This window comes from Abrus precatorius, unplaced genomic scaffold (genome assembly GCF_003935025.1).
Source record: "Abrus precatorius isolate BTA unplaced genomic scaffold, Abrus_2018 Scaffold3, whole genome shotgun sequence".
In the NCBI taxonomy this organism is placed as follows: Eukaryota; Viridiplantae; Streptophyta; class Magnoliopsida; order Fabales; family Fabaceae; genus Abrus; species Abrus precatorius.
This window is the reverse complement of record NW_020874373.1, coordinates 15,944,628-15,957,606: the sequence shown is the minus strand read 5'-3', so window position 1 is coordinate 15,957,606 and position 12,979 is coordinate 15,944,628. Positions and strand designations below refer to the sequence as shown.

General features: G+C 36.4%; 1 protein-coding gene across 3 annotated transcripts in view; it reads right to left on the bottom strand.

Annotated features, from left to right (window-relative positions):
- Window positions 1-6,002: 6,002 nt before the first annotated feature.
- The window catches only part of LOC113860967 (transportin MOS14), a 29,417-nt gene continuing 22,440 nt past the window's right edge, over window positions 6,003-12,979 (bottom strand). Inside the window, exon 24 of one of the 3 annotated variants that reach the window (XM_027493550.1) lies at window positions 6,003-6,659. In XM_027493550.1, the coding sequence (XP_027349351.1) occupies window positions 6,435-6,659 (225 nt within the window). In that variant the 3' untranslated portion in view covers window positions 6,003-6,434. The remainder of the gene's footprint in view (window positions 6,660-12,979) is intronic. The other 2 variants (XM_027493549.1, XM_027493551.1) reach the window with 2 other exon arrangements.

Sequence of the window (12,979 nt, the reverse complement as noted above, 5' to 3'; positions counted from 1 at the left end):
AGGGAATCCTCGCTACACTACTAGAAAAGCGCTATTTACAGACAGACTGTACAAACGGATACAAATCCGTCTGTATTTTTAGATTTTTATGTTTTTAAATTTTTTGAAAAATTTGTCTGTAATGTATTCATTTGTATTATAGACAAATTTGTATCCATCTGTAGTTGGCCCACCATTTGGCGCGAAATATTATAGACAAGAATTACAAATGAATTTTTTCGTCTATAATTTGAAAATGAGAGGGAAATTTGGAGCGGGTGTTACAGACGGAAAAATCCTTGTGTAAATATTGTCATTTTTGACCGATTTTTTATCTGACAATTTACAGATAGATTTTTCTGTGTGTAACTGTATTTGACGAATTTATAGATGGATAAATCTGTCTGTAATTGAACCTTTAAAACGCATCGTTTCATTAAACCATTTAGAGACAAATTTTTTTGTTTGTAATGTTTGAAACACAGAAAATCGCGCCTCCTCCTTCTTCTTCCTCATTTTGTAAAATTTCCTTTCTCTCGCCTCTCTCTTTCTGTCTCTCTTTAGGAGTTTTTCAGTTTTTTGGCCTTTGCGAATGATTGGAACATCCATTTGAAAGATAATTTGCATGATTGTGTTTCTGGTACAATACTTTAACTTTTAATCAGTTTAGTTTTTTTTTTATGTATTTTAGAGACTTAAAATTTCTAAGATAGAGTTGTAGGATTGCAGATTGTATGACTGGGGAGAAAGGACGTAGAGGTCCTTCTCTGAACCTGATTATTGTGTGCTGTGGAATTGTTTGTGTTTGCAGAGTTTGTAGAATATGTATGTTGTGGAGTTACAGGGAGATGTGCTCTAAAACGATTCAGGATTGTGATGTGTTTGTGTTTTATGCATTGATTAATATATTATTATATAATATTAGTTGTGTGTGGTGAAAATTTAAATTTTTGTAAAAAAGTGGTAAACAAACGAAAGGAAATTGACATGTATTAGGGAAGGTTCTGCCAAAATTTATATTAAAAATTTGTGTAATGTATAATAGAAGGTTGATACAACATTGTGTATTTGTATTAGGTTTATATAGTTCTTGATCCAGATGTTTTTCAGAAATTGTCAGTGAATGTATGGTAGGTTGCACCCAAGTCGGGGGAATAAAACCTAAATTCTTTGAGGGTGTAGAGGATTTCATACGTGTTTGTTGTAATTCACAACAATTCATCACCAACCAAAAAGTTAGGTATCCATGTTATAAGTGCAAGTGTAGAAAATTTTTGGATATCGATTCAATTAAGTATGATTTGTATAAGTTTGGATTTAAACATGATTATTGGATATGGACTGAGCATGGGGAAGTAGTTAATGTGGAAAATCAAGTAGGCAATTCAAATATATTGCAATCAAGTGAAGATGTAGGTAATGTAAGTTGGGAAGAAAGCAATAGTCGTTATCAAGAAATGGTTTATGATATTGTTGGTCCTAAATTTGGAATTTTTTGTGATTTTGAAGCTGAACAAGAACCTAATGGAGAGGCTGCAAAGTTTTATAATGTTTTAGAGGCAGCAAACAAGCCTTTATGGGATGAGTGCGTGCATTCAGAGTTATCTTTAGCAATAAGAATGTTAAACATAAAGTCATAAGGTAATCAAAGTCAAAGTTTATTTGATCAATGAGCTACATTAATTAGTGAGCTTAGTCCCAACCTGACTCAAATCCAAAAGACTTTTACTAAGCAAAAAAATTAGTTTCCAAACTTGGATTAAAAGAAGTCAAAATTGATTGTTGTTTGAAAGGTTTATGCTATATTACAAAGATGATGCTATTTTGACAAATTACAAATTCTGTAGAGAGCCTAGGTTTAAACTAAGAAGAGGTGGTAGAAGTGGTAAAGATAAAGATGTACCACAAACTAGAATACATTATTTGCCTTTAATTCTTAGACTAAAAAGGTTATATACGTCTATGAGTTCAGCTTGTTACATGACGTGGCATGCTGAAAATAAAAGGAGTGATGGGATAATGACTCATCCATTTCATGGTGAGGCTTGGCAACATTTTGATCAAGTGTATCCTTAATTTGCATCTGATCCTAGAAATGTAAGGTTAGGGTTATGTGCTGATGGGTTCACTCCAAACAATCAATTTAATAAACTATATTCTTGTTGGCCTATTGTGGTTACACCTTTTAATCTTTCGCCCGAAATGAGCATGAAAAATACATATTTGTTCTTGACTTATATAATCCCTAGTTCAGAAAATTCAAAGGCTAAAATTGATGTATACCTTCAACCTTTGATTGATGAGTTGAAAGAGTTATGGTGTGAGGGTGTAGAAACTTATGACCCATCAAAGAAGCAAAATTTTAATATGAAGGCAGCACTGATGTGAACGATAAATGATTTTCCTGCTTATGAAATGTTGTCTGGATGGATGACTCAAGGGAAAGTAGCATGCCCAATTTGTATGGAAGATACAAAGGCATTTGATTTGAAACATGGAGGAAAAAATTCATAGTTTGATTGCCGTAGAAGATTTTTAGATATGGAACATTCTTATAAGCTTCAAGCCTACAAATTTAGAAAAACAACTATTGAGAATGAGGACCCTCCTGTCCGTTTAAATGGTCATTAAGTATGGATAGAGTTAGACACTTGCCAAAAATAATAGAAGTAGGAAAATTCATTAGGTTTTCTAGTAGGTAGGGTATTGATAATACTCTAATTCTGTAAGATCTTGTTCATTCCTTTAATAAACTTAATCATAGTAGTAATTTCATGATTATTAAAATTGATCTAGAAAAGACCCTTTGTCATGATCGTGGTTACGACCCCTATGATAGACTTAGGTGGAGTTTCATTGATGATACTTTATAGGTTATTGATTTCAGCATTGATAAGACATTGTATCTCTTCCTCTTCCATTTCTATTAATTGGAATAACACTAGAACTAATACCTTTAAACCCAGCAGGAGAATTGGGTAAAGAGATTCCATTTCTCCTTATCTTTTTGTTATGTATATTGAGAAACTAGCTCACTTGATTGAGGATAGGATGAATGATGACAGATGAATTCTTTTCTCTTTCAGTAACAAAGGGCCTAAAATATCCCATCTCCTTTTTGCTGATGATATCATTTTGGTTATTAAAGCTAATAAACAGAGTGTTAAAATTATTTCTAAGGTTTTAAATGAATTTTGTTCTATTTCAAGTCTTTATGTTAATATGGATAAATTCTATATGTACTTTTCTAATGGTTGTGACCACCCTATTCTGATTCAGGATCTAATTAGGGGGCTAGGAATTAGGAGTTATCCTAAGTTTGGGAAATACCTTGGTATCCCTATTAGTCACCTTAATCATACTAGACAAGACCTTAGTTTCATAATAAAGTCAAGAAAAAGCTTTCTAGTAGAAAAATGAACTCCTTATCAATGATAGATAGAATTACCCTTGCTCAATCTTGTATTTTGAGTATTTCTAATTATTTTATGTAGGTTGGCTTTATTCCCATATCTATGTGTAAGGAAATTGATAAAATATATAAAAAATTTATTTGAGGCTCTCTTAATGGAAAAAATGAGACATTCATTTAGTCAAAAAGCTTTCATAATGAAACTTTGCTGGAGGCTTATTACCTCTCCCAAGGATTTATGGTTTTAGGTGATTTGTAACAAGTATAGTTTTGTCTAAGGTAAAACTCTTAAAGTTACTAACGTCAAAATTTTTCTCCTTTATGGAAGGGTATGGTTGCTATTGGGACTGTTTTTATCTAAGGCTAGGCTGGATTATTAGAAATGGCATGACTGTTACGTTCTAGCAGGATTGTTGGCTCCATCAGTTTCAAAGTCTATCTAATTTTGCAATTCACCCCGATTAGTAGAAATGATTTGGAGGATCATGTGGTCCTCTTTTCCCATCAGGACAGATGGGATTGGATGAAGATTAGGCAAGTTCTTCCCAGTTCCATTTGTGAGTTAATTGCTCAATCTACTCTGCCTATTCTTGCCAATAACCAGGATCAGGTTTTTTTAGAAATCTACTAGCAATGGTATTTTCTCAATTATCTTTGCTTATAATCTAATTTCTAAGTGCAATCAAAGAAGTAATATTAATAATCAAACCTTTGATTTAATTTGGAATTATAAGGGTCCCACTAGAGTTACTGTATTTCTCTAGAAAATGGCTCATGGTACTTTTTAACCAATGAGGAGAGGTTTAATCGTAGGATGACTAGCTCTCCTATTTGTTTTAGATGTAATGAGGCTTTTGAGTCTATGAAACATACTTTAAGAGATTGTTAGTATGCTAACCAAATTTGGAAAAGGATTCTTACACCTGATAAATAGACTGCTTTTTTTAATCTTGGCTTGGCTAATTGGATGTTGTTTAATTTATCTTATCAGAATTTCTCCATGTATCCTTTTTGGCCCGCTTCATTTGGCTTTGTAATCTATAATTTGTAGAATTATAGAAACTGTACTATATGTCAATTCTTTGAGCATTGATATCTTGCTGAAGAGGATAGTGTATGATTATTTTTATTCCTGTAGCAGAGTAAGGTGACTATGGCTACTAATCGTTTGGAGCCTCATGGTTTGGTTAGATGGCATCCGCCTTTAGAAAAACAATTCAAGCTCAGTACTGATGGTTCTATCTGGCATGCTTCGGGAGCCGCAAGCTGTGGGAGACTTATTCGTAACCATACAAGAGCTTTCATAGTTGGTTTCTACAATTCCATCTAGTTTTGTTCTTTGATTACTGCTTAGCTGTGGGCTATTGTTTAGGGCCTGAAGCTAGTTATATCTAAGAATATCCACGTTATTTGGATTGAATATGACTGTAAAGAAACTATTTCTTTAGTTTTAAACATTCATAGTAGAGGAAATTAGACTTTTTCTTAGACATATTAAATTTATTAGGTTCAATCACATCTTGTGGGAAGCCAATCAATGCACGGATTGAATGGCTAGATTAGGGGCTGAAGATGGACTGTCTTTTTGTTAGCTTGACAAAGCTCCTTCTTCTTTAGAGCCTCTCTTAAGGCTTGACTCTCTTAATTTTTCTTGACCTAAATATTTTAGTTAGTTTCTTGTTTATTTTTGAGCTTTGTTAAGCTCTATTAATTAATAAAAATAAAATCTTTTTTTGTGTGAAAAAGAAATAAATAAATTTTAACTATAAAATATTATCTTAAATAATTAAGATTAATACATAAAATCGTATGCCTAAAAAAGTCACATCATTTTAATTTACTTTTAATTTTGATCATTTGTATATAATTGTATGCTTAAATTTTGTGTGTAAGAGAGATAATTATAACTATTAAATCTAATTATTAATGGTTAAAATTAAAACATAAAATCACGTGATGTTGGAAAACATTCATGTGATCATGAAATAACTTCTAATCTTAATCATCTATACATCATTATATAATAAAAAATTTACTTATCTCACCTTCGTTTTAAAAAAAGTTAACACTAGATAATCTCCACAGTGGAAAATTTGTATTCAGGTACTTTTTTGCTTAATAATATTATAATCTATAACAAAATAATAGAACAAAATAATTTTACAATGAAAATGGGTTTAAGTTGAACTTAATTTCAAATTATAAGCCATTGTTTTAAGCAGAGTAAAAAACAAAACGAAAAATGCCAAATGAGTCTATTTATTTCTTGGCAAAAATGTAAATCTAGTCACATTAAACAAAGAGTTTTACGAAGAAAAGGCATCAGTTTATTTATAAAAAAAAAAAACATTATTTAGCATATATTTTGCGTTTGATGTGTACTTTATTTTTAAGATTTCATTCCAATAATTAATATTGATAATAAATTACTCACATTTATACCTAAAAGGAAGTCAAATTTACCCAGGGTTTGGCTAGTAGTATTTCTTCTCTCAGTTCGTTTCAACTTACAAGTAAATTGAATTCACAACCATATACGAAATTATTCTCTTCTGAATTTTTTTTTTACTGCTTCATTTATACATTTTTTTTTTTTTACGAAATTGATATAGTCAAGAACAAAATCAACTCCTATTATAATTATTCAAGTTGTTTCATGTGGTACAATGAAAAATGACTATGGATGTCATTGATTTCCTTTTCTTCAAAATCTCTAATAATTCCATGTGCGGATGATCCTTCACGGATATCCTGTACAATTTGAATAATTAAAGGAGGGCATCTATCCTAACCTGATTTTCAAGGGCCAAAATTGTGGGCATATACTGTACAGAGGAAAAATACAGAGAATAGTAATGAAAAATGGTGAGGCATTTTAAATATGGTAGGGCACCACAGTTGACCATACACGCAACTATACATACCTCATCAATTTACAACAGACACAGGTACCGTCAGGAAAAGACAAGGTGCCTCGTCAACTCTTGAACCTGCATGCTGAAACGCATCAGTTGAAGACTAAATTAACATGTTCATCCAGTGCTCAAGTTAGATTTGGAATGTTACGATGAGCATCCGCAAATTCCCGAACCAGCCGCTTTAAAACTCTGCCACCCTTCCCTTGCATATGCCCGAAATCACTCTTTAATCCGTCAGAGTTCTTGCTTTCGAGGTAATCAGATGCTGCATCAGCAAGTGCCTTGGACCATAGTGGCACTAGGGCCTCTGCTTCTCCATGGTTTAGGTATTCAGCAGGAAGAGCCTGAACCTGAAAACGTGGATTGTCAATCAAACTAAGAAAAATGGGGACAACAGCTAAAAAGAAATGAAAGCCACAAACTCATGACAATGGCAAAATAGACAGCAAATTTCATAATTGAGCAACATTGTTCAATTTTTATAGGACATGGCAAATTACTAATGAAGATGTCTCAGATAACACACAAACAATGTAGCAGATTACAACAGTTTCATATCCATGCACGTTACCATAGACATCTATAACTTACCAGCTTTATCTTGAACCCCAGTTCCCTGCCTAGGATGGAAATAGGCCGAGAAAAACTAAGCTTTGTATGGCCTAAGTCTGCCTTGACTCTTGAATTAAAGGCCCGAATCTGTCCTATTTACCTAATAAAGATCATTTTCCAAGACCTGACCTAGCCTTTTTAAAAGACTGCGGTAATAAATTGTTTCAAATAGGTCAAAAAACTTACCTATAAATAGTTAGTGATACTAAACTTGTTTGTAAATCATCATACTTAAATCATTAAACAAAATATAGTCTCAAATTTTTACTTTATTATTAATAATAATAATAATTGTTATGAATAGATAGAATAGACGTATTAGGATTAAGATTTACTTTAATATTATAATAACGGGCTTGACCTAGTAGGGTTACATATATATCCTTATAAATATAAGGGTCTCTACACATTGTAGAGTATCTAATTCCAACACACTAATTTGTCTCTCTATCTCTATGCTCTTTCTCTTAATCTCTACATGGTATCATGAGTCTTCTAGGTTCTCTCCTTGGTTGCCACCCCCGCACCACCACCCCCACTGTGCCACCGCCGCCACCATCGAATAAAAAAAAAAAAAAAAGCAGCTTCAAAAATGGCTAACCATGGCTGCTGTGGGAATGAAAAAAATTTTTGGTGACCAAAATATGCAGTAATTCAATGTTTATAATTTGAGTGTAGCATTACAATGTCTGAACGTGATAACCAGGATGTGCAGGATGCACAGCACAAGGGGGCTGTTACAGAGATTGTATTTCTATCCAAACTTACCGAGGTTAAGCTGGATGGAGATGGTATGAACTATATGGAGTGGAAGTATTTGGTTGAGATTAGCCTAGGTAGAATGGGAAAGGATAATCATTTGACGGAAATAGCACCCATCAATTCTAAGGATGTTGACACATGGAAGATACGCGAGAAAAAGATCCTTGCGTTGCTAGTAAACTCTGTTAATAAGCGAATACAAGCGATTATTACCCATTGCAAAACAGTGGAGGAGTTGAGGGATTTTTTGCAATTTATTTTTGGGAAATCTGATAATTTGAATCGGTTATATGCTCTCTTGCAGGAAGTTTATCGACCCAAATAAAATAAGCGAAAACTAATGGACTATTTTTTGAAGTTTAAGAAGCATACTGAGGAAATACAATCTCTTTTAGCCTGCAAAACTATTGATGAGATGATAGCGCAACAAAAGAAACTCATGGCTTTGAGTTAGCTCTCCGGACTTGATCTAGAATATGAGGTTTGATCTCAGATTCTGTCAAGCAAGCAGGTTGATAATCTTACCGATGTCTACCCAGTTCTCATTCTTTTGTAACACTCGCTGATGGCTCTATTGTCTATATTAAGGGCAACGGGGTGTACCACCCCAGTTTCAACCTTACCTTTATCCATGTTTTATATTTGCCTCAGTTTCCCTTAAATTTGCTGTCAATTAGCCAAATCACTTCATCATTAAATTGCTCAATAACATTCTTTTCTGATTCTTGTGTTTTTCAAGATCTAGTGACACAGAGGATTATTGGTAGAGGTAGAATATCTAATGGGCTGTATCTATTGGAAGAAGAAGGACTTTCGCAAGCTTCTATTGCGTCATAATTGTTTTTTATAAAATCTAGATTTGAAGTTTTCTATATTTTGTAATTTCTGTGTTGAAATTAAAACTCAATTTAATACTTGTATGCATATTCTTAGAAGTAACAATGCTAAAGAATATTTTTCTGCATCATTTATTAATTTTATGAATAAACATGGCATATTTCATCAATCTTTTTGTATTATTACCCCACAACAAAATGGAGTAGCTGAACATAAAAATCGTCATTTTATGGAGGCAGTCCGTACTTTAATGTTTAAAATGAAAGTTCCATTCTTTAAGTCCTCATCTTTTGAGTCCATGGATGAGGTAGATGAACCTTTCTTGACTTATACTCTTGTCCAATCTACACATCTTGTTGTATCTCTGGCTCTTATTGATACAGGTTCAAGTTCTTTGAGCAGATATACTCTCGCCGGCCAAAACAACCTTCAGATGATGTGCTCCTCGTGGCTAATGATATTCAAGATGATATTCAACCTCGACCATTATCTCCTCACGTGTCAATCGATCCTATGTCTGACCTTGACCTTTCTATTGCTATCCAAAAAGGTAAGAGATCTTGCACAAATCCTATTTCATCTTATGTGACGTCTGCTCATTTATCCTCTACATCTAAATCCTTCATGGCTGGTGTAGACTCTCTCTCTTCCAAAGACCCTTGCAGATGCCCTCAGTCATGATGGTTGGAGACATGCTATGGAAGAAGAAATGTTAGCTCTTGAGAAGAATTATAATTAGGATTTGGTTCCTCTTCCCGAGGGCAAATAGGCTATTGGTTGTAAGTGGATTTACACTATGAAAGTTAATCCGAATGGTTCTGTGGCTCGTTTGAAGGCACGCCTTGTTGCAAAAGGGTATGCTCAAACTTACGGCATTGATTACACTGATACGTTCTCTCCATTTGTTAAGCTCTCATCTATTTGCATCTTCATCTCTCTTGCGGCTATGCATCATTGGCCATTATTCCAGATAGATGTCAAGAATGCATTCTTACATGAAGAATTACAGGAGATATACATCGAGCAACCACCTGACTTTGTTGCTCAGGGAGAGTGTGGAAGAGTATGTGATAGAATAGGGATTTTGAATGTTGGAAAATGTATTGAATAGGCTCAGTCGAACTAAAGCACTCTGAATTGTTTAAGCTCTCAAGCGGCTCAATTGCCCTATTCTCCAAATAATACACGTCCATTCTATCTATCATAACCTTTATTTAAACTACCTCTAATGGAAAAACAAACATCATAACCAAAAGATAATAACAGAAAAATAAAAACAGAAATTAAATTTAGAAAGCTAATCTATTTCCTAACACCTTTCCTAAACTGTTGCCTTTTATAAACTTTTAAACCCTCTGGAAATTTGTCTCTAACAACACTCCCCTCTTGAACAATCACCTTGTCCTCAAGTTGAAATGCTGGAAATGCTATCTGAATGTCTTCAGCAACCTCGCACGTGCTTTCATGGTCTGGCAAGTTCTTCCACCTAATCAGCAATTCCGTGTCTCCTTGGCTGTTGGTCCTCAATGCCAGGACCTCTTCGTGTTGTACTATTAACTCCCAATTTTCATTAAGACTAGGGGGTAGGGGTTGGCTCCTTACTCCGGCTGCCACACATTTTTTAAGCAGAGAGACATGAAAAACAGGATGTATTCTTGCGTCCTCCGGTAGTTCTATCTTGTAGGAAACCTCTCCAATTTTCTCCATCACCTTGTAGGGGCTGTAGTATCTGGGGCTGAGCTTTTGATTGGTTTTGGTGGCTAGAGTCTTCATTCTATAAGGCTGGATCTTTAAGTAAACCATTTCTCCTACTTCAAGCTCCATTTCTCTCCTTCTCTTATTAGCTTGGGCCCTCATTCGGTCTTGTGCCCTATTCAGCTGCCACTTTAAATCTCTGAGGATGCGGTCTCTTTCCGCTAGAGCCGAGTTGACCTCCTCCACTGCAGATGCACCGACCTCCCCTTGTATGATAGCCGGTGGGTCTCTACCATATAATGCCTTGAAGGGGGTAGTTCCTGTTGAGCTGTGATATGTGGTGTTAAACCACAACTCAGCCCAACTCAACCATCTAGCCCATTGCTTCGGCTTAGTGCTGGAAAAACACCTCAAATAAGCCTCCAAGCACCTATTTGTTACTTCCGTTTGGCCATCTGTTTGTGGATGGTATGCTGAATTGAACCTTAGTTTGGTCCCTGCTACTTTGAATAACTCCTTCCAAAAGGAGCTCATAAAGACTCCATCTCTGTCTGAAACAATTGAGGCTGGGAATCCATGCAACTTCACCACCTCTTTGTTGAACAAATCAGCCACGTCCTTGGCTGTGTAGGGCTGAGCTAAGCCAATGAAGTGACTGTACTTAGTCAGTCGGTCTACCACCACTAGGATAGTATCCCAGCCCTGTGACTTCGGTAGTCCTCCAATGAAATCCATGGAGATATCATCCCAAACCTGTTGTGGAATCGGCAAGGGCTGCAAGTGTCCAGCCGGGCTTAAAGTTTGGTACTTATTCCAGTTGCAAGTATCACAAGCAGCCACATACTCTTGAATTGTCTTCCTCATTCCTTCCCACCAAACCAAGCTTGCAATCCTCTTGTAGGTTCTGAAAAATCTTGAGTGGCCCCCTATGGCGGAATCATGAAACTGTTGGAGTAGCAGTGAAATCCGGGGAGAATTTTTAGGGAGTACCAACTTTCCTTTATGGAAAAGCCTTCCATTTTTTAGCTCATAGTTGCTGGCTGTAGGCTCCCCTTGTATAATCTTTTGTATGATGTCTGTTAACTTCTCATCCCCTCTAATCTCCTCTTCTAACCCTGCCCATTCTTGGGAAGTAATCGTAGAAAGGGCCGCTAGTTGAAGCTTCCGGGAAAGCACATTTGTAACTCGGTTTTCCTTTCCAGCTTTGTATTTGATTTCAAACTCAAAGCCTATGAGTTTGGATATCCATCTTTGCTGCCCTTCACCCAATACTTGTTGATCAATTAAAAATTTGAGGGATTTTTGGTCTATGTGCACCGTGAATTTCCTTCGAAGCAAGTAGTGCCTCCACCTCTACACTGCCAGAGCAATTGCCATTAACTCCCTCTCATACACAGATTTCATTTGGTTTCTGCCTGAGAGTGTATGACTCCAGAAAGCAATACGCCTTCCCTCCTGCATCAAGACAGCCCCTCATCCTGTTCCTAAAGCATCGGTGCACCTCTACACTGCCAGAGCAATTGCCATTAACTCCCTCTCATACACAGATTTCATTTGGTTTCTGCTTGAGAGTGTATGACTCCAGAAAGCAATACGCCTTCCCTCCTGCATCAAGACAGCCCCTCATCCTGTTCCTAAAGCATCGGTTTCCAACACAAATTCCTTTTCAAAGCTGGGGGCTGCTAGCACGGGCAAGGAAGTCATGGACTTCTTCAAAGTTTCGAAAGCTGTTTGGGCTTCCATGTTCCAACAAAATCCATCCTTCTTCAACAACGTTGTGAGAGGCCAAGCGAGCTTTCCGTAATTCTTCACGAATCTTCTGTAGTATCCGGTTAAGCCCAAAAATCCCCTCAATCCTTTCAGGTCTCACGGTGCAGGCCAGTTAATTATGGCTTCAATCTTCCTGGGATCAGCCTCTACTCCTTCCTTAGAGATAAGATGCCCTAAGTATTCCAACTTTGCTACCATAAAACAGCGTTTTTTCTGGTTGATATACAGCTGGTTCTGTCGCAATAGTTCCAACACCTCCCTTACTTGCCTTACATGCTCTTCCTTAGTCTTGCTGTAGATTAGTATGTCATCGAAGAAAACTAATGCAAAACTCCTCAAGTGGGGTCGGAGTACTTGATTCATGAGGGATTGAAACATGGAAGGGGCATTGGTTAACCCGAAAGGCATTACCAAGAATTCATAATACCCCTCATGTGTTCGGAAGGCTGTCTTTTCAATGTCATCTTCTTTCATCCTACTTTGGTGGTACCCAGATTTTAAGTCCAGCTTAGTAAAGATTTTAGCTTCGCCCAACTCGTCTAACAGCTCTTCTATTACTGGAATGGGGAACTTGTTCGGTCTTGTGATGGCGTTCAGGGCTCGGTAGTCAACGCAAAACCTCCACCCTTCATCTTTCTTCTTTACCAACAACACAGGGCTTGAGTCCGGACTAATACTAGGCCTGATGATGTCAGTCTCTAACATCTCATCCACAATCTTCTCAATCTCATTTTTTTGGGAGTGCGGGTAACGGTAGGGCCTGATATTTGGTATGGAAGCTCCCTCCTTTAGGACTATAGCATGATCGCATCTCCTTGCAGGGGGTAATCCCCTGGGCATTTTACCGATGTCGGAAAACTCATTGAGCAGCTCACTCATGGTTTCGGGTATCTTCTGTGAGGTTTCTTCTTTGGGTTGAGGTTCCACTAGGGTTACCAAAACACCTTTGCCTTCCCCCTTCAGCGCCTTCAAGGCCGTCTTGAACGTGGCCCCT